This window comes from Oculina patagonica, chromosome 1 (genome assembly GCF_052425735.1).
Source record: "Oculina patagonica isolate OP01 chromosome 1, crgOcupat, whole genome shotgun sequence".
NCBI lineage: Eukaryota > Metazoa > Cnidaria > Anthozoa > Scleractinia > Oculinidae > Oculina > Oculina patagonica.
Genome location: NC_135758.1, coordinates 1,314,159 through 1,335,489, shown reverse-complemented (window position 1 = coordinate 1,335,489; position 21,331 = coordinate 1,314,159). Strand labels below are relative to the sequence as shown.

Here is a 21,331-nt window from a genome sequence, read left to right as displayed (position 1 = left end):
GCCACCAGTAAATTATGTTACCCTCGTTAAATAAAGTCTTTATTATTATTATTATTATTATTATTATTATTATTATTATTATTATTATTATTATTATTATTATTATTATTATTATTATTATTATTATTATTATTATTATATTCACACTAGTCTAACTTAAGAGCACATAGAGCAATATATGGGATAACATCAAATTTCCAAACTGGGATCTCGGGGATGATAATCATGTAATCTACATTAATTAAAGTTCATTTAATCGGACGCTGTTATATTAATTTAAGGAGAAAAAAGTCAGATACTCAACATTCGGAGGTTACGAATATACATTTGGATGAAAAGGGTAAATGTGTTTGCTAACTACATAGTTTCAAGTTTCAAACAAATGTTTCTTGCATTTATTTTGGGGAAATGTTTCGTGAGATACTTTTCTATAATGTTCATCTTACAAGGTAAAAATTTAATTGTAGTATCATAATAAGCCATTTCATCCTGCTATTTGTTTAGTATCATCACTGTCGTTTTATATTCTTGTTTAAATTAACTCACTCTTTCCTATTTTTTTTAACAAATCTCCTTCCACCAATACTTTCAAACCAGATATATCCATATCCACTCCTACTCCAAAAACACCATCATTGAAGGAAAAACAAGAATCAGTCATGTTGAAAGTTCGGGACCTGGATATCAAAAAGGTACTTTTTCAGTTATTATTTTATATTTATCTGTAATACCGTATTTACTCGAAAAAGCGCCGCCCCGAATAAGCGCCGCCCTCGAATAAGCCCGTATTTGGGACAAAAATGTTAATAAGCACCGCTCCCGAATAAGCGCCGCAGTCGCGATGCGGCGCTTACTTGAGGAATTCCGTAAAACTAAAAATAGCACTACAGAGCAACTCATTAGACATTTCTTTCCATCAAAGCAATTTTTTACAGTTCAACGTTATTGTTTTACCGCTCGCCCATTAGTTTTTCTATCCAACATTCTTACACTACGTAGTTCTGTAAATGTTGTGAAGGCTGCGAACTTTGCCAGGACAGCTTGCGCCACTACTCTCTTCAGCAAAAGACGAAGACTGACAATCAAAAGACGCTATTTTCAATTACTGTAAAATATTAGATTTTTTTGTGGCGTCCAATTTTTAAATAAGCGCCGCCCTCGAATAAGCGCCGCAGTTGAGGCGCGAAAAATTTAATTAGCGCCGCGGCGCTTATTCGATTAAATACGGTAAGTGTCCTGTTTCTATGTAATTGACTCCCTAACTTTTTGTAACTTGTTTACTGTTTTGATTTTGTAACATATTTGTTTTGCGGACGACGATCGTCTGATGTTAGTAAACTCGGCTTACGGGCTCTTCGGCTAAGTATCAAACGATAATCCGCGCGATTTCACAGGATATTATTGTTACATATAGTGCTTTTCTCCGACCACCTGTTATTATGAACATATTTGAGAATTGCTGCAATTTGGCCAAGGGTTTCCTGTTAAATTTTTCGTATTTCTGTATACCGTGCACTGAATAGTACTTTTTGCGCGCTCCGATTGGCTAACTCGGGGGTGATTAGCAAAGTACTATATTAATAAATATAAATATTCACCACTATTCACTTCTTCTTCGGTGAATAATTGTTAATTATTATCTGTTTCATGTATTGTTTTTATATAACTTTTATTTATCGCCCAATGATTATGTGGTTGCGTTCACCTTTTGCAAAAAAAAAAAAATCAATTTGAAGCACGTTCCAATAGAATATTTTTTCTTAATACGACCGTTTTATTTTTGTTTTTTGTTTCATTGTTTTCTTGTCCTTGATTAGTGGAACAAACAAATGGAAAGTGACTTTAAAAGAGAAGTTGCAAGGACGGCTACAGATTTCTGCGCTGCTGACAGAACCAGATGTCAATTTCCTCCAACAAGGTAAAACCATCAACAAAATACAAAACATGAACCACAAACACAACAGTACGATTTCTCAAAAAAAAAATTGCTTTGCATGACTTAAAAAGATTACTCTCGTACTGTTAGCCAAAGCGAATAGACTTCTTTCTATGCATGCTCAAGTATTCCCACTTGGGAAAAACATCTAACCTTCGACTTGAAAGTTCCATAGTGATGACGCATGATCACTGCTAACAATGGTTAAGTTGACCATCCATTTTTTTGTTATTGTTTTTGTTTTTTGCAATGGCATTACACGTGCGATCTACATGTATTTGTTTACTTGTTTGGAAAAAATTATCTTTAAAACTAAAAAGAATTTAAAACCCCATTAAAAAGGCTTGAGACACTCTATATGAGCGGTTCTGCTCATAAAGAGCAATAGTATACTTCCGGGGTATCCCAATACTTATGCATTAGGTTACTTCCGTGTCGATATTTTTTTGTTAAACGATTATTTTTTATTTCACCAGTCATTCATTGATTCATCCATCTATCCGTCCGTTCGTCAGTCCGTCCGTTCGATCCTTCCTTCCTTCCTTCCTTCCTTCCTTCCTTCCTTCCTTTCTTCCTTCCTTCATTCATTCATTCATTCATTCATTCATTCATTCATTCATTCATTCATTCATTCATTCATTCATTCATTCATTCATTCATTCATTCATTCAAACATTCATTCATTGAAGCATTCATTAACTTACTTGCTTGCTTACTTACTTACTTACTTACTTACTTACTTTACCTATTTATTTATTTATTTATTTATTTATTTATTTATTTATTTATTTACTTATTTATTTACCTTTATGTACCTTTTGCAGTTCCCGTCGAAGGCGGTCGTCTAACAACAAAGTATTTACAAGCGATATGGTTCACATCCTCTCAGGTTATCCAAAGCAGTCACCTGATGATCCTTTAATAACCTTGTTAGCTTTTTACTTACAACTTCCTCAAGGGTTTTCAGAAAAAATCGTCGACAAAGACGTCCTAATAGACATCGTGGAGAGTGATGTGTCGAGTATTGAAGGATCGATTGGCGGTACAATCTCAAGCGTTCAGCCTTTTCCATTGACAGATACTCCAACAGCTGATGAAGGAAATGATGGGCAAACAAAACCAACGAGTGTTATCATCGGAGCATCTGTGGGTGGTGCTTTATTATTGGTTCTTATCGGTCTATTTGTGTTGGGATACAAGAAAAGTAGCAGGTAAGAGAAACAGAACTCATACGATCTGCAATCCATCAGTTCATGATCGATTCACATGACATTGTGAAACAACAGTTAGCTAAATTGGCTTTATAGACTTAGTTTGAAACCTTCACTTGTACTGCTATAAATGGACATCAGCATTGTCAATCTATCTCTCTGTTTTGCCTTCTTTGACGAAATAATATTGTCTGTTTAACAGGAGAATAGATAGTGTGTTAATGAGAACAATGGCCAACGGTCATGAGCGTAAAGTTTATCTTCTTGTTTCCCAAAAAGTAGCATTAAACAACGAAGAATCTGAGAAGAAGCACTGAATAGCAAAAACGTCGGTTCTGAATAACGAAAAACAACTGAGTTGCAAAGCATTCCGTTCCGTTGTCGCAGTGAAAAAAGTGTTCCAAGGATTACATTAGACTGTATTTAAGAGTATTTAAGATCAATTATTCCCATTAATTGTTGAGCGCATTTCCCTGGGCTGTTGGCGAGCAATGTGACTTTCCTAAGTGAATGAGCAGTGTTGTACGACCTTGGAGGTGCGCTGGCTCTTCAAGTTACATCATAATCCTTAATTTTAATTTAAAGATCCAAAACAAATGAACTTCCATCAGCCTGAGCGTTTTCAAGGAGGAACGCTACTACGACAGTAAAAAATTGAAGAAGTTTAAGGGAGGTCCTTCTTAACTACAGATCTAGAGCAGTTGCTAAGGACTTTCTCAAGATGGTTCTTGGTGGCAAGCTATTTTGAAGCGTTCAGCAAAGCTGAACGGTGAATTTTTGGCGGGGAGGACAACTGAATTGAAAAAAATTGATATTGCACACGCTTAACTAGTCCTAAACCGCGCGCTAGAACTTGAAATCCCTAAAACTTTTGAGAGAAAAGTAAAGTTCCGATTTTTTTTCAAAGAATTAGAGATAACATATCTTTCTTCATAATCCTTCGTATGGAATTACCATTTACATGTAAGAAAGGAACGCTACTGAAGAAAGTCCAAAAATATGAGTCTTTATTGCGCCATAACTTTAATAATAATGCGAATTTCCTAAAAACCATACGAAGCATTAAGCACATGGACGTTCTTTATCTGTTGACACTGATTTTAATTCTAACATCTAAACGCCCTTTCAGTTTTAGGGTTTTTTCTATTCTGGTTACGTGACTTGTCAAATACGGCCGTGTTTTAGAACTTTTGAAGGACTCTTCAATAGAACTAAGTTGTGCAAAAAATCTCATCCATAGGGGGTTCGGTTTCCCAAATTTGATGGTCAAAAATATTTCTTAGCAACAAATTGGTAGTTAAGAAGGACCCCCCGAAATTACTTTCATTGATCGACCAAAGTAAAAATTTGCTGCACCATGCTAGAGTGGCGTGATCATCGCCATGTTGTATGCTCTCTTATCTACAAAGTCTCTCGTTCAAGGTTTTTAATCTGAGATATTCTGAAGTTATATTCTGAAAACAATCAGTGTCATCACCATCACCATCGTTGTGGATAATATTTTTGTTGTTGCCACTCTTCTCTCAAAGTTTTCTGCTTCATTGTCATGTTCCAGGTAATAAATGACCATTAGGGCGATACAAATTGTAATAAAAAAGATATAGACTTGTCATTACGTTAATATATTTGCTTTTCTACCCTAAGAGTCAATGAGCAAAGTGCAAAGAAAAAGGAGGAGGACAATAATTACAATAACGGCGCTTACCTCAACAATGCCTACTACATCGGTTCTGGTAATGTTGCTGTTGCCGGTAATGTTACTGCCCAAAGGCCCGAGGAGCACTATTACGCGGCAATTAATGACCCACCTATATCTACCAACCAGCCAACAGCGATCCTTAAGTTTTCAGAAGCTTCAGCAGAGAAGAGCAGTGAGGGAGTAGCTACATCTATTTACCAACCAATCAACCTTGGAGTCGCTGAATCTATCTACCAACAACTCAATAGTGGTCCGAAGTTTCCAGAAGCCTGAACAGAGGTCTTACAGTGAGGTTGCTGCTGTCAAATGCACCAAAGACCCGATAGCGGTGATTCAAAGGGTCAGAACAACAAAAAGAACGAGGCATGTGTAAATCTCATTCCTCTTTAGGTTTCTTCGCAATTTTTTCTGGGATGCTCAAACCCTTTTAGCTATGTATTCATCCTTTGCAGGAAGTGTGATGTGTCAACTGTGTGTCCATGTTTTTGGACGTTGCCATGACAGCCATGTATTGACGTGCAAGTTTAGTCGGATTTCAACTTATTGGCAAAATTCTCCGCTTTAAACAAATAATGGAAAAGCTACGTAATGCACATTACGTTTGATGTGTATTATATTACTAGAATGAAAACCCACAACCGTAGTACCGTCGCAGGAGTACGACTTTGGATGTACCTCCGAAAGTTAATTAACACATTTACCATTGTGCGTGAAAACTATCCCACCGGCATTGTTGTAGCGTAAATCCACTTGGCGTCAGTGCCAACATGAAATGTTGCCTTGTTTAAGAAACCGGCGCATGTTAATTATGTTAATGTTACCCTGTCAAGTGGCACCTTCCCGTTAAAGCCAAATCATGGAGTAGCCATCCCCCCACCCCCCAAAGGAGACAGTCCCTGTTTTATTACTTTGAACTGATTTTTTTTAACTAAAATGTAGATCTAATAAATGGCGCAGAGAATGTTAGTAGCGCAGATGAGTTTATAGTTACTCTTCATAGGTTTAGGGGAGGTAGGTGATATTGACACCAGCAATACGCACTTTTCTTATATCTGAAATAGCTTTTCAATTAGAAACTAGACGTCCAAGACGGAATAAGAATACTATAACAAGAGTTTTTGCTACGTTTGCCAAAAATGTAAGGTAAATCTAGCATATTATCTAACTTGATAAACTATATGTCATATAGAACATATACATGTCTATACTAATGTCATATTTTATATATAACCACCAATCATTTGCAAAACGAGTTTGGACACTCTTTGTAAAGACGACAATTACTACAACAATGATACCTTGCGCCCCACTCATCTTGATCAATTTTGCCTAAATTTTAGGATTACATATAGGCAACATTTTTGAAAGGAAGAGGGTCAGAATGTAACTTGCTTGTTTATTCTTCCAACTAGAGCATGCTTTTTTAACAAAATGCACTGTCTTCGAGAGTATCTGCAGTATTTTGCAAGTGGTTGGTTCTTTTACGTGTACTCCGCAGTTAACCTGATTTAGATCTTTTAAAGACAATTAACTTTAGATGTAAAATCTACTATTCGTAGCTATAGATAAGATTTTTTTTAAATTGAGTAGCACCATTAAAATGTTAAAAAAAATGGCCTAGCTCGCCTAAAGTCCCTGCAGCTGATTACAGTATCTGACCGTTTGTTTAAGATAATGGGTTCTTTCCCCGTCAGTGAGAAAATACATCTTTCTTATCATTTGTATACATTGTTTACAACAGCGTGACAATTATCACAGTTCTTATAAAAAGAAGCTCTTTATAGGCAAATTGAGCTTCAAATCCCTCCCTCTCGTCGGCTAGTATTGGCTATATGGCGGTAAACTGAGCGTATAACAAGCGTTTTTCACATTTCAACGCGCGAGACCTTTACATTTCACCAAAAACCACTGTGACTTCACTGGCACACAATAACGGAATATTGTAAATGCAGTTTACTGGACTGTTTTATCTCGTAAAAAATTACTGCAACCGAGTATTAAGTTGTAACTAATTAAAATGTCTAATGGAAAGGAACACGCCCCCGGGGGTCTGTACCCTGAAAAAGTGTCCGCTAGATCGAGGATTCGAGCATCATTAGCCTGAGTGAAATATAAAAGACTACACGCTTAATCACAGTGGACCATTGACCATTATTATTGCTACTATTAAAGAAAGCTTTTATAACGACAGAGTTATATAAAAAATATAGCACTCATTTCCGCTTTAGCTGTATCACAAGGCGATTTGAGCGAGCGCTAAGTGCTGTCTATTGCACACGGTGTGAAATCTATCTGAAGATAATCTTGATCTTATTTCTGCAGAAATTAAAGAAGAAAAAGAACGCGCTACGTCACCTTAGGCAAGTATAGCGCGTACGTTCCCCGTCTGGAATATTTTTGCTTTGAACAAACTTGGTGCGGAGAATAGGTCTTTCTGTATTCTTTTATTATGGGATACGATGCACGAATGCTTTGATAGGCACAGTATATGGATGACTAGTCTACAAAAAATGCAACTTCCTGCCCTAAACCTTTGTTAAATTGATCACTCAGTCTGGGTTAACACCAAAGGCTATCTGACGCAAACAAACTCTTTTTAATGTATAGAACTTTTTGTCATGAAATTGTCATGAAATCTTTCTTTATATTATTTGTTATCATACAGTACCCTATTGACATTGCTGATACCAGCAGTATTCAGGACGCGTGTCATGCCTCTAAACTGAGACGACGGTGACTTATCCACAATTAAGCATTTTATTAACTTCTTGCACATGGAGTGGACATTCACTATCAGAGTGTTCTTGTTCAAGAAGACCAATTACTTTAAACGGTTCAAACATTTTGTAGTCGGTGAGATGTCATATTGCTTGCTAATTTCTTCCAAAAAGTAGATAACTTTCAAAGAGAGTCGTTACCTTTATAATTACTGAAAACCCTGGACTCATGCCTGTTTCAGATCTTGGCTTAGTGTATTGAGGTTTGTGGCTTACATACAAATATGCCACAGTACTCAGTGGCCTTAATGTCAGTGAATGCTTGATTGCGGTACATTTCATAGGTTACCGTGATCTTTTTTGAAACGTAAAATACGAAATATGTGATAGAAATACCGGGCTATGAAAACGCGTTACTTTATGTATACGAAACATAAATAAAACAGTTAGCCACACTATGCAGTAAGTGCTCAATATTAAATGCATCATGCAGCAGTGAAGATTACATAATAGTAATAGCTGGTTAATTCAAATAATTCACACACAAATATGATCGAGTTAAAATTAAGGTTCAAATTAAAACCGTTACACTTGGCATATCATGATAAGTTCGCCTCCGAGTCTTACACACTGATCAGTTTGAGGAACAACGGCAGCACATAATGCGAATATGTGCGCGGACATGGATTCAAGTCGAGTACATTCCATCGCTATCCGTAAGACGGCTAGGGATATGTAATCTCTAGGAATACGAAGTCACAAAAGTTTGATGTCTTAAGGATGAGTGTTGCATTAAATTTTTATGGATTCAAAATATTTAATAGTAAAAAGCTGTTACAGAGTAAGTTTACACTTCCCTACTGTTTATAACAACCAGTATAACCGGTATGAAAATGCGTTCATGTAAAAGAAATGCAAATAAAACAGCTAGCCACACTAATGCAATATGTGCTCAACATTAACTGCATCATGCAGACTGAAGTCAGTGAACATTGCATAATAGTAATGGGTAAATTCACACACATAAATGGGAGTTATAATTCAGGCTCTCATTAAAACTGTTGCACTTGGCATATTATAATCAGTTTGCCTCCGAGTCTTAACACTAACCAGTTTGAGGAATAACGGCAGCCGACATAATGTGAATATGTGCGCTGACATGTCAAGTCGAGTACATTCTATCGCTATCCGTAAGACGGCCAGGGATATGCAATCTCTAGGAATACGAAGTTATAACAGATTTGACATTCTATTTCAATAGTACAGAGTAAGTTTACACTAAGGAACATCGATCGCCGATGGGATCAATTTTAAAATGTTATTTATAGATATTTTTACGCTTGAATAAGATGAAAGTGGGCTGAAATTGCATGTTGCTTAAATTAATCTGGTAAGGCAAATTATATGTTCGCTAAGTTAATCTTCCTCCGCTAAGTGTTCGCATCCTAGTTTTTGAACGGAATTATTTGGCAAACTTAAAAACTGTCTATTGCGCAAGGTGTAAAATCTATCTGAAGATCATCTTCAACTTATTTCTGCAGAAATAAAGGAGTACGCTGAACATGCAAATCTAGCGTGTCAGTTTCCTCCTGAATGTTTTCGCTTTTAGTCCGGCGGCTAAGCTCCTGAATTGTGCGATTTTTGATACAAGCACCAAACTTTGCAGGATTACAAACATTCGCATACTAATCAATTCTTGAACTAGTGCCAACGCCAATTTCCTATTTTCAGCCAGTAAACAGCAATGCAATTTTCAGCCGAGAGGCCCCCCTGCCCCTTCCCCACGAAGTATTTCTTCTTGTACTTTTTATTGTTGATTTTTATTCATAAATACAGATATGAATGCTTTTAATTAGGCTTACAATTGTTATTTTTTATCATCTGTTTGATACCAATAATTAAATAGGAAATTATTGTATGGGAAAAGATTTTTCGTTCCCCGCCCTCTGCTCCCTCGCATCTTTCGTTTTGCGCTAGCGTCCAGGTCTCTCGATGGGTGAACCGTTCGCTAACAGAAGAAAAATAGGAAAATATAGGGCTGTGAACAGTCTAAATAACAGCATTTCATTCTTAATTTTGTACGTTCGACTTGGTATCACTACCTAGCATAATAGTATTTGTCTATAAACTAGGACAAACAAATATTTCACGAAATTTCATTGATTTTAACCCTATCCGGACCGGGAGGGGCGGAAAGTGCCCGCGCTGCCTTTGAACGCTTATAACTTTTTCAAGATTCAACCAAACACTACCAAACTTTGCGAATTTATCTAAAATTTATCTGAAAATACTTTGGTAGGATAAGTTGTTGTGTCAGGAACTTGACGTAACCATGGCAACGGTATTTTGACAGGCATGTTTTCTCAATTTTTTAATTTTCGTGTTTCTTTTAATAAAAAATAATTTTAATGCAATTATTTTCATCTTTTTAAGGGTTTTAAGCACAGGTTTATTGATTTTGAGTACTTTGCAGTAATTTTGGGCGGTTTTATGACGTTTTGGAAAAAATTCGAAATCTAAGATGGCGGATCCAAAATGGCGGCTTTTTTGACATTATGATGTAATTGTCACGTGATGTGACGTCATCTTCCCACGTGACGTATACCAAAAGATAGTTGTTTGGACATACTATATATTCCCTAAGTTTCATTGTGATTGCTTAAATATTCTGGACGTTATGGAGGTCTGAAAAGATCCAAAAAAGCCCGGTCTGAATAGGGTTAATAAATTAAGGTTTCCATGGAAACCGGAGTTTTTCGGGCTTGGCACTATATCTGAAAAAATTTCTGTTGGTGACCACTTTCATTGTGCCAAGTTTCATGCTTGTATCAAAAAGTGCACAATTCAACTAAAATTTCGAGCTCAGCCGCCGGACTATTTGAAAACACTTGGTGCAGAAAATATGAAAACGCAGAAATGTCAATTGCGATATTGGTCTTTCTGGACCTTTCTGCACTATTTTATTGTGAGTTACGATGCCATGGCACGAGTGCTTTGGCACGCGCTGTTTACGGATGACTTGTCTAGAATTTCCGGTACCAAACCTTTATTAATTCGATCACTCAGTCGGGGTTTATACAAAAGGCCTTCTGGCTCAAACAAATTCTTTCTGTCTGTTATGGAACGGTTTTAAATCACTATTACATAGATTACTAACCAGCAAATGTTTTCTTAACTGTTCTAAGATTTTGTAAGCGCAGCATTACTTTATTTTATTTTGCTATCGATATTGCTGATCTCAGCAGTATTTAGGACGCTTGTCATATTTGATGCATCTAAACTGAGATCACGGTGACCTGTGAAATTTACCACAAACCTGTTCACATTCAAGCATTTTATTGCGAAGCTATATACCGTCAAATGTTATTTGTAGTCTTAAGCAGTACTCTAGCATACTTGCATATAAGTTACGAAATATTATTAACTTTTGACGCACAAAACATACTTTACCATCTTTTGACCTTCTGACGCAAACAGACCCTTTTTATTGTTTAGAACATTTTGTTATGAAATTGTTATGAAATCTTTCTTTATAATATTTGTTATCATACAGTACTCTTTCGACATTGCTGATGCCAGCAGTATTCAGAACGCTGTCATATTTCATGCTACTAAACTGAGATCACGGCGAACTATGAAATTTACCACAATCAAGCATTTTATAGCGCTTGATACGTGCAAAGCAATGCAAAAATATAAAAAAAATCGAGTACCGTAGTAGCGACATTCATTTATAGACATTAGGGAGATAGATTATTAATTAAGCAATAACAAGGGCGATACTGAGGAAAATGCCTAATAATATCAAGAATCTGAAAATTATCTAGATTTATCGATTGTGTCTATAGGTTTAATAACCAGCTTTTTAGCTGATTTCGTGAACAGACCGTTCAAGTCCAAAGATTACAAGAAATACAAAAAATAGGTACGCAATACGTACATGTTGGAAAAATGACTCATCAATCAATAGCCCTTTTTGCAAGGGCAACAGTCAATGCGCGTTACACATAACCGTGCGATAACGTAAGATATAATCGAGCAATGAAATAACGAGTTACACAAGTGTAACAGGTTCCAGTGATAAAATCTTACTTGCCCTTTCTGAAAAAGCCACATAACCGAACAATGACCCACCCACCAATCAATCCCTACTTTCCCACCTACCCATCCATGAAGTTTATCTGAAATATTCGCTTTGTAAAACCTTGCCGGTCACCTGACCGTGTCAACCACAAAGCAGGTAATATTACAGAAAAGCTACCAGAAATGCCAAAAAAGGATAGAACATTTTAGACAAGAACTGAGAGAATTCTTGCGCGATGATTGGTCGAAAGTTATGGTCGACGAGAATATAAACCATGAAACCACTTGTCTAACGGCCTGTGGCTTCACTGTGGGTCCACTGTGATTAAGCGTGTAGTCTTTTACTCACTCAGGCTAATTATGCTCGAATACTCTATCTAGCGGGACACTTTTTCAGGGTATAGATCCCGAGAGTCGTTTCATTCCATGAGACATTTTAACTAGTTACAACTTAAGAGGCTGTATCTGTAATAGTGGTCTGCCCGATCTGGCTTGTTCAATAGATTTCGCTCTTTTCAAGTGTGTTGCAAGACTTTCATGTACTTATACTAAAAACACAATTCACTTGACCGGATCATTAATTTTTTTCGAGTTTTTAAGGATTTTCGGTTCACCCGAACGAGCACTTGTAACGACCACTGTCAAGGCTTAAATTTACCACAACTTTGAAAATTAATTAAAAAATAACTAACAACTTCTGTACCAAACAAACACTGCAGCCTGTTAAATTATGTCTTTTTAATTTATCACACCAACTTTCACGAACATTGAGCTCGAATCAAGCTAGCAGCAAAACATTAATGACACCCCTATCACACACCTTGATGAAACAGTTGAAAACGGCTCAGATTCAAACTTTATTTTTGAGTCTAATGCTTGCGTGCGCTTTGCGCATGCGCATTAGACTCTTTGTTATATGAAAAAAGCTGTTAGCAATCCCAAGGGAATGGTTCGGGATCGATAATCGTTCGCTGTAATGTAGAAAACAATGATCAGCTGCAAGAACGGACTCCGTACGGACACGCACGATTAGTTTCAATTAAAAACAGCCAATCAGCGACACGTGTTCCCACGCATAATTAAAAGTTCTTTCTCAAGTCACGATTATTCAACACTTGAACAGGACGTAATAATTTTCCAGTTAAGACATTTGTAAGCTTTTTGTGAAAATAAATCTTCGTTTTCAGTTCAGTTAAGCACTTGTGTTTTCGTCTTGCTTAAAAAGCAAGACGTCTTTGAGAAAAAATATTTCGACGGCGACTCGCGTTTATTTACACAATGCGACCAAATATTTATTTTGTTTTAAAAAATAGAAAACTTTACCTCGTATTTTGTATTTAAGTCATTCGAATTTTGACCATTTTTTTCTTTACAGTGCAAACAAAAACCTTCAAAAATAAAAGATGTACATGGATAAATGTAAATCAAGTTACGCGACTAAATCAAAATGCGTTTGTTTGGCCACTTTACAGTATTACACTGTCCCGGCCTTTGCCATACACTGAAATCGAATTTCATGCTTTTACGACTCTCAGAGATCTTAAGTTCTTCTTACAGCTAGAAAAATCATAATGGTTACATTGATATGGAAGTGATGATTCGCGAAATTTGTACATCATGATAAACAGTCTTCGCTCCTGTGTATGGTAGCTCGATAATAATTGCCTAGTTTCCAGCGTTCAAAAGGTCATCATTATATTGACGTGAGCATTTACACCCGTTTTTAGGAAAATCTGTCACTTAGTGCTTACAGTACAATGGAGTAACAGTCACTATTTCAAGTGCTTTTATTGCAAAATCTGTTTCAAGAGTCATCATCAAAATGGTGAAAAGTCTGAAAGAAAACGATGTGAAGTTCTTCAACCCTTGTTGTAATGAACATGCTTTTTGTAAATCGTCACGCAATCTTGTCCAAATGTTTAATCTTTTCTGCTTTTACGGACAATACGGAAGAAGTAACATCAACTCCTGTTCATACTTTAAATTTTGTGAAGCATATAACATTTATGACTGTTTCGTTTTCATCCATAATCATCCACGATGCCCCTAGCTTGCTATAAGCATTTTAAATTAAACTCCCGAACACAAACCTCTAACCAATTTTAACCGGCTTACGAAAACCGCGCAATCTGTATCACTATGCCATACGGCATTAGACTCATGTCACCCTTGGTGACCTATTTTTGAAAAAGTGAGGCGGTCTACTTCAATCAAACTAACGCAGCCGAAAAGTAGATGTAATAGAAAATGTTCCTATCGAAAAAAACCTTTTGGTATCGTCTTAATGAAATATTTACAGCTGTGTAAACTTGCCCAATTTCGAAGATCTTCATGTTTGCAGCCATTTTGAGGGACTCGTCAGGACGAGGAGTTTCATCAACTGGCCTCGCAGACATACCTCACACCTTCAGAAATAAACAAAGATTAGATATAAATGCAGTGTAGTTCAACTGAAAGAGAATAAATCGTGTTTAAAAATGGAAGCTCGACTTACATTTTGACTGTTACGGATCCGGACGTACGGTTGTTACTATTGGAATTTCGCTCGATGATTCCACTAGAAATAACAATATTTGACATACAAACTTCGACTTAATGTAGCCTATGAATCAGCTCAAGGCAGTAACTTCGTGCTTTTCCTTCCTTACTGGCGTACAGCAAAGATTTTCCATCGCAAAACGTTGAACATTGAAGAAACAGCTAAAGAAACGGCCTGTCGGTCACTACTTCATGTATGAGGCACTATACGGTACACATACGGTACACAACGGTACTCCATACATGAAGTATATAACCGACCAATCGATAAACATGTCAGTTTGGTCTTCTTTACCTGATGCTTGCTGTTTTGTCGTGAAAACAACTTCGCTGTACGCTGGTAAAGAAGGGAAAGCACGAGGTTACTACCTTTAACTGATTCAAACGCTACAATCAGTCAAAGTCTGCGTGTCAAATATTGTTATTTGTTGTGGAATCATCAAGCGAAATTCGAACAAGAATGACCTTACGCCCGTAGAAATCGTTGAAATGTAAGTCGAGCTTCCATTTTTAAACACGATTTATTCTCTTTCAGTTGAACTGCAATGCATTTATATCTAATCTTGGTTTATTTCTGATGGTGTTAGGTATGTCTGCGAGGCCAGTTGATGAAACTCCTCGTCCTGACGAGTCCCTCAAAATGGCTGCAAACATGAAGATCTTCGAAATTGGGCAAGTTTACACAGCTGTAAATATTTCATTAAGACGATACCAAAAGGTTTTTTTCGATAGGAACATTTTCTATTACATCTACTTTTCGGCTGCGTTGGTTTGATTGAAGTAGACCGCCTCACTTTTTCAAAAATAAAGTTTGAATCTGAGCCGTTTTCAACTGTTTCATCAAGGTGTGTGATAGGGGTGTCGTTAATGTTTTGCTGCTAGCTTGATTCGAGCTCAATGTTCGTGAAAGTTGGTGTGATAAATTAAAAAGACATAATTTAACAGGCTGTGGTGTTTGTTTGGTACAGAAGTTGTTAGTTCTTTTTTAATTAATTTTCAAAGTTGTGGTAAATTTAAGCCTTGACAGTGGTCGTTACAAGTGCTCGTTCGAGTGAACCGAAAATCCTTAAAAACTCGAAAAAAATTAATGATCCGGTCAAGTGAATTGTGTTTTTAGTATAAGTACATGAAAGTCTTGCAACACACTAGAAAAGAGCGAAATCTATTTAACAAGCCAGATCGGGCAGACCACTATTACAGATACAGCCTCTTAATACTCGGTTGCAAGTAATTTTTACGTAATCAAATAGTCCAGTACACTGCATATAGAATATTCCGTTATTGCCTGTCAGTGAAGTCACTGTGGTTTTTCGGAAATGTAAAGGCCTCTCGCGTTGAAAAGTGAAAAACGCTTGTTATCCGATCAGTTTACCGCCATATAGCTACTACTAGACGACGAAAGGAGGGGGGATTTGAAGCTCAATTTGCCTTTAAAGAGCTTCTTTTTATAAGAACTTTGATAATTGTCACGCTGTGGTAAACAATGTATACAAATTATAAGAAAGATGTTATTTCTCATTGACGCTTCCACACGCGATCGGATACTGTAATCAGCTATAGGGACTTAATTAACTTTTATCTAAAGCTACGAACAGTAGGTTTGACATCTAAACTTTACTGTTTTTAAAAGATCTTAGTCAGGTTAACTGCGGAGTACACGTAATAGAGCCAACCACTTGCAAAATAGTGGAGATACTATCGAAGACAGTGAATTTTATTGAATTTTATTTTAGTTGGAAGAATAATCAAGCAATTTTCATTCTGACACTCTCCCTTTCAAAAATAATGTCAATAGGTAATCCTTACATTTAGGCAAAATTGATCAGGATGAGTGGGGACGCATGGTATCATTGTTGTCTTTACAAAGAGTGTCCAAACTCGTTTTGCAAATGATTGGCGGTATAGACATATATATTTAACAATTATCCTGCGAAATCGCGCTGAATATCGCCTGATACTTAGCCGACGAGGCCGTAGGCCGAGTTGGCTAAAATCAGACGATATTCCGCAAGATTGAGCAGGATAATTGTTTTATTATTCAACAAATTGTCAACGAAACAAATTTTGCACATAGGAAAACTGTAATTGTGGCGCGCTTTACAAGATTTCGGACGAATCTTCGCAACCTACGAATATCGCAGGATATCTGTTATGTGCGGATGACAGATATCGTTAACATTTTGACCATATATGGGCAGCGCGCGCATCTGTTGAATAATAAAGACATATATATGTTATATATGACATATAGTTTATCAAGATATATAATATGCTATATTTACCTTACATTTCTGGCAAACGTAACAAAAACTCTAGTTATAGTATTCTTATTCCGTCTTGGACGTCTAGTTACTAATTTTAAAAGCTGTCGCAGACATAAAAATACAAAATACAATTATTTATAGCGGAGAATTTTGCCAATAAGTTGAAATATGACGTAACCTGCACGTCAATACATGGCTGTCATGGCAACGTCAGAAAACATGGATACACAGTTGACACATCACACTTCCTTCCAAGGATTAATACATAGCCAAAAAGGTTAAAGCATCCCAAAGTAAATCCTCCCTTCTTTAAAATCGAGAAGGAACCTCAAGAGGAATGGGAACTGCTCTCTCAAACATCCGCGGGTTAAACAGGGTAAAAAAAAGGGAACTGTGTCTTTTAAAGTGCCTATGAAGTAAAAAGTAATTGCTGTTTATTTTAAAGGCTTTTGAAAATAAAGAAGAATGACGTTTTCCTTTTTGCAATATCTTTTTTCGTTTTAGAGATATTTACGTTTTTATATTATGCAAATGAGGAAAGTGATGACGTCATTAATTGTTCCACAAAAAGATGCAGCATTGATTCAAGAATATCTCTTGGAATATTTGAGCTGTGTTCTTCAAACTTGGCACGATTTATGTACACCACAAAATACACAAAATGACACTTGTCGTGCCGTGCCATGGCAACAGTTTTGCTGCAAATACTTATTTTAATTAGTACTGTTATCCCCAGTTTTTGCTTAATCAAAGATGATCCACTCCCAACAAGCTAATGAGGAGAGTTAGGGTAATAGGGCATTACGTGTGTTCCAAGCTGGACCCTCTGTCCCACTTTAAAGGGTTGCAAATTGAGATATTTGGTTTATGACAGAAAGAGCCTGGAACCAAGAATGTTGCCACGGTTACATCATAGTATGAGCCATCTTGCACCTTTAAGGAAGGTTACTACTGATGCCAAGTTTCAGAAATATCACCTTTATATTTTCAGAGATATCCTTGATTTTGTGATCTATCTTTTAGTTGAACAATTTATGACGTCATCACTTTCCTCATTTGCATAACACAAAAACGTGAATATCTCCTAAACGAAAGAAGATCTTTCAAAACGGTAAACGCCATTCTTCTTTATTTGTAAAAGTCTTTCAAATAAGCATTAATTAATTTTTACTTCATAGGCACTTTAAGAAAGGTAAAGATCATGAGATATTTATTTCTAGCTAAAGCAATGTCAGTATTTGAGCGACAGAGCAGTACCTTCCTACCCGAGCGTCTATCGAGTACCCTCCCCTCTGTACTAACAAAAAGTGTAAAAAACCTCTAGTTTCTGGTGTTTTCTGCAGGAATCCTTTAACAGTTATTAACAGCTTTAAGCCGGCTAAATTAAGAAGCACAAAAAATATATACGGCTATATAGAATATGTAGTATACACCCTACAAAAAACGCTAAGACATTCAACTTCTAGTGCTGAGGGTTGGGATGTTTAAACATCAATCAAATTTCTGTGCCTATTTAAACATGCCTCGTTCTTTTTGTTGTTCTGACCCTTTGAATCACAGCTTTTGGGCCTTGGTGCATTTGATATTTTAGCACCCTCAGTGAAAGACTTCTCTGTTCAGGCTTCTGAAACCTTAGGATCATTTTTGAGTTGTTGGTAGATAGATGTAGCATTTCCCTCACTGTTCTTTCCCGGTGAGGCTTCTGAAAACTTAGGACCACTGTCGAGTGGTTGGTAGCTGAATGAAGCTACTACCTCACTGTTCTTCTCTGCTAAGGCTTCTGGAAACTTAAGGATCACTCCTGACTGGTTGGCGGATACAGGCTGGTCATTAATTGCCGCGCAATTGTGCTTCTCGAGATTTTGGTCAGGTACATTCCCGGATGAAAAAGTAAAACCATCAGACTTCATTTCAATGTCTTGCTCTTCAGAACCAATGTTGTAGGCATTGTTGATGTAGGCGTTGTTAATGCAATTATTGCCGTCCTTTTTCTTTGCACGTCGGTTATTGAATCTTAGATGAAAAAGCAATTATATTATCATAAATAGAATAACATATAGTTTCTTACAATTTGTATGTGCTTTATGGCCATTTATTAACTGGAGCATGGCAATAAAGCAGAAATCTTCAAAAGAAGAGTAACAACAACAACAATGACGCAGGACAGCCAGCTGGGGGTCTGGTGCTTGATGATGTTCGGATAAGTATCATGTATCATGCTCATCTTTCAACTGCGTTGCTAACACAATGTTCCCATGGTACTGGTGTCAGTAGCATCTCCGTGCATTTAAACGATGGTGATGGTAACGACCGCGCGAAGCAAACACTTGTCAGGAAATGTTTTAACAATGACTTGAGAATTTAACGGACTTATTACAATGACCGAAAGGCTTTGTTAATAAGAAAACATACAATGTAGTGACGACTGATAACCACTCTAGCATGCGTGCAGCAAAATTCGCACTTCGGTGATGGATAATTTTTAGTGCTGTCATTTCTAACGTTGTTTTGACTGCAAAAAAATCACCTTTTGGAACTTCCTCAATTGTTAACTGTCCTAATAACGTTCTGCATTGAGTAACGGTCAAGCGAAAGGAAACTTATTTGTTTTGAGAGTTTTTAAATATAGGATTTCGATGTAACTTGAAGAACAAGCAAGCTGCCAAGGTCGTACAACGGTGCGTATTAGACACATTACTATTGCTCGCTAAGAGCCAAAGGAAATGAGTCAATAATGGAAATAAATAGTTTTTAATACTGTAGTCCTTGGTAAACGTCTTTTTTTTAATGAAACCACGGGACTGAGTGCTTTGCAACTCATTTCTTCGTTATTAAGAACTTCTTTCAGCGCTATTCATTGCTTCTTCATTGTGTAATGCTATTTTTCTTGCAAACAAGATAAACTTGACGCTCACAATTGTGAAAACAGAAATGGCTGGGAGGCTGGTCTTTTGCCATTGTTTTAAGTAACACATACCTTTTATTCTTTTTTCTAATTGTTAAACAGACAACATTTTTAAGGAAAAGCATCGGCAAAACAGGGTGGGGAATCTCGAGAAAATACGTGTTAAATTGCATAATTATGTTTTGACAATGCCATCACATCATTATGCCGTCCATATATAGCAGTGGATGGCAAAACGTAAAACAATGTAATATCGCTGTTCAATTGAACTGATGGATTGCAAATGGTATGAAGTCGGTTTCTCTTACCTGCTACTTTTCTTGCAACCAAACACAGAAGCAGCGATAATAACCAACAATAAAACGCCACCCACAGAAGCTCCAATGATAACACTCGTTGGTTTTGATTTCTTATCCTCTTTAACTCCTGAAGTATCTGTGATTGGTAAAGGCTGAACGCTTAAGATAGTTCCGCCCATGGATTCTTCAATACTCGACTTATCACTCTCCACGATTTCTATTAGGACGTCTCTGTTGACGATATTATTGGAGAAACCTTGGGGAAGTTGTAAGTAAAAAGCCAACAGCGCTATTACAGGATTTTTGAGTGACTGCTTTGGATAACCTGAGAGGATGTGTACCATATCGCTTGTAAATACCATGTTGTTAGACGACCGCTTTTGACGGGAACTGTAAAAGGTACCAACAAAGATAAATAAATAAATAAATAAATAAATAAATAAATAAATAAATAAATAAAGCACGGAAAGAAAGAAAGAAAGAAAGAAAGAAAGAAAGAAAGAAAGAAGGAAGGAAGGGAGGAAGGAAGGAGGGAAGGAAGGAAGGAAGGAAGGAAGGAAGGAAGGAAGGAAGGAAGGAAGGAAGGAAGGAAGGAAGGAAGGAAGGAAGGAAGGAAGGAAGGAAGGAAGGAAGGAAGGAAGGAAGGAAGAAAGGAAGGAAGAAAGGAACGATAACGAAGGAAGGAAGCAAGGAAGGAACGATAACGAAGGACGGAAGGAACAAAGGAACGAGGGAACGAAGGAAGATTCACACAAAACCCGGTCAAAAACAGGAGCACGACCGACTTAGTCATCAATATGCGGTGAAGATGGATGCACGCGAAAGATAAGATCACAACACATACAAACAGCCAATCATAGAGTTTGCGCTTATTTTTTCAGTTACGTCGACACTATGGAACTCTTCAGGTCGAACGCCAAACGTCTGTCTCACTTGGGATAAATTGAGCATGTAAAGAAAGAAAGTCCATTCGCTTCGGCTAACAGTATAAGAGTAACAAACCTTTTTACTTAAACCTTCATTCAAAATCGTGTTTTCGCACACAACGTGGGATGGCTAAAAGAGCAAACAATGTCGGAAAAAAGAGCCAACAAAACGCTTCATAATAAATAAAATAATATTTTTTTTAAGAGGAGGCTCCCGTCACATAAAGTGGATTTCAGGGAGGTCCTCAAATAAAACTAATTACAAGGTTAAAAGGTTGTGCGTATTAGCGCTGAAACGACACATAGATTCTGTTTTTGGTTTGTTGCTTTTTCCCTCTTGAGCTTGCCTTGCTTACAGAGGTGGCTAAACGATCAAACATTTTCTCGTGAAGCAAAATGCTTGATTAAAATTTTTGATCTAGATCATGGGAAACTATTTAAATGCAGTGTTGAGAACGGTGGCTAAACGTGTTTTATTTTTTGTATTTTTTTGATGGTTTTACCTTGTTGGAGTGAATTGACATCTGATTCCTTCAACAGCACAGTAATCTGTAGCCGCCCTTGCAACTTTTCTTTTAAATTTATTTTCCATTTGTTCGTTCCACTAATCAAGGGAAAGAAAACAATAAAACAAAAAACATAAATACCCGATCATATTAAAAAACGTTGTACAGTCGAAGCTCTCGTAAGCGGACACCCTCGGGACGCGAAAAAAGTGTCCGTAACTGGAGCTGGCCGCTTACCAGAATGGTT

The 21,331-nt window shown here is 36.9% G+C and overlaps 2 protein-coding genes across 5 annotated transcripts in view; one reads left to right on the top strand and one right to left on the bottom strand.

Annotated features, from left to right (window-relative positions):
* Positions 1 to 21,331, top strand: part of LOC144648698 (uncharacterized) — a 197,111-nt gene that overhangs the window by 32,660 nt on the left and 143,120 nt on the right. Inside the window, exons 19-22 of one of the 3 annotated variants that reach the window (XM_078508382.1) lie at positions 598 to 692; positions 1,818 to 1,918; positions 2,761 to 3,147; positions 4,792 to 6,453. The exons of the other annotated variants lie outside the window; for them this stretch is intronic. Of the exons in view, the coding sequence (XP_078364508.1) occupies positions 598 to 692; positions 1,818 to 1,918; positions 2,761 to 3,147; positions 4,792 to 5,119 (911 nt within the window). The 3' untranslated portion in view covers positions 5,120 to 6,453. Of the gene's footprint in view, positions 1 to 597; positions 693 to 1,817; positions 1,919 to 2,760; positions 3,148 to 4,791; positions 6,454 to 21,331 lie in introns of those variants that run through there. 3 annotated transcript variants of the gene reach the window in all.
* The window catches only part of LOC144649729 (MAM and LDL-receptor class A domain-containing protein 1-like), a 55,691-nt gene continuing 51,324 nt past the window's right edge, over positions 16,965 to 21,331 (bottom strand). Inside the window, exons 22-24 of one of the 2 annotated variants that reach the window (XM_078509405.1) lie at positions 21,082 to 21,182; positions 19,662 to 20,042; positions 16,965 to 18,461 (exon numbers count right to left, since the gene is read on the bottom strand). In XM_078509405.1, the coding sequence (XP_078365531.1) occupies positions 18,065 to 18,461; positions 19,662 to 20,042; positions 21,082 to 21,182 (879 nt within the window). In that variant the 3' untranslated portion in view covers positions 16,965 to 18,064. The remainder of the gene's footprint in view (positions 18,462 to 19,661; positions 20,043 to 21,081; positions 21,183 to 21,331) is intronic. The other variant, XM_078509333.1, reaches the window with a different exon arrangement.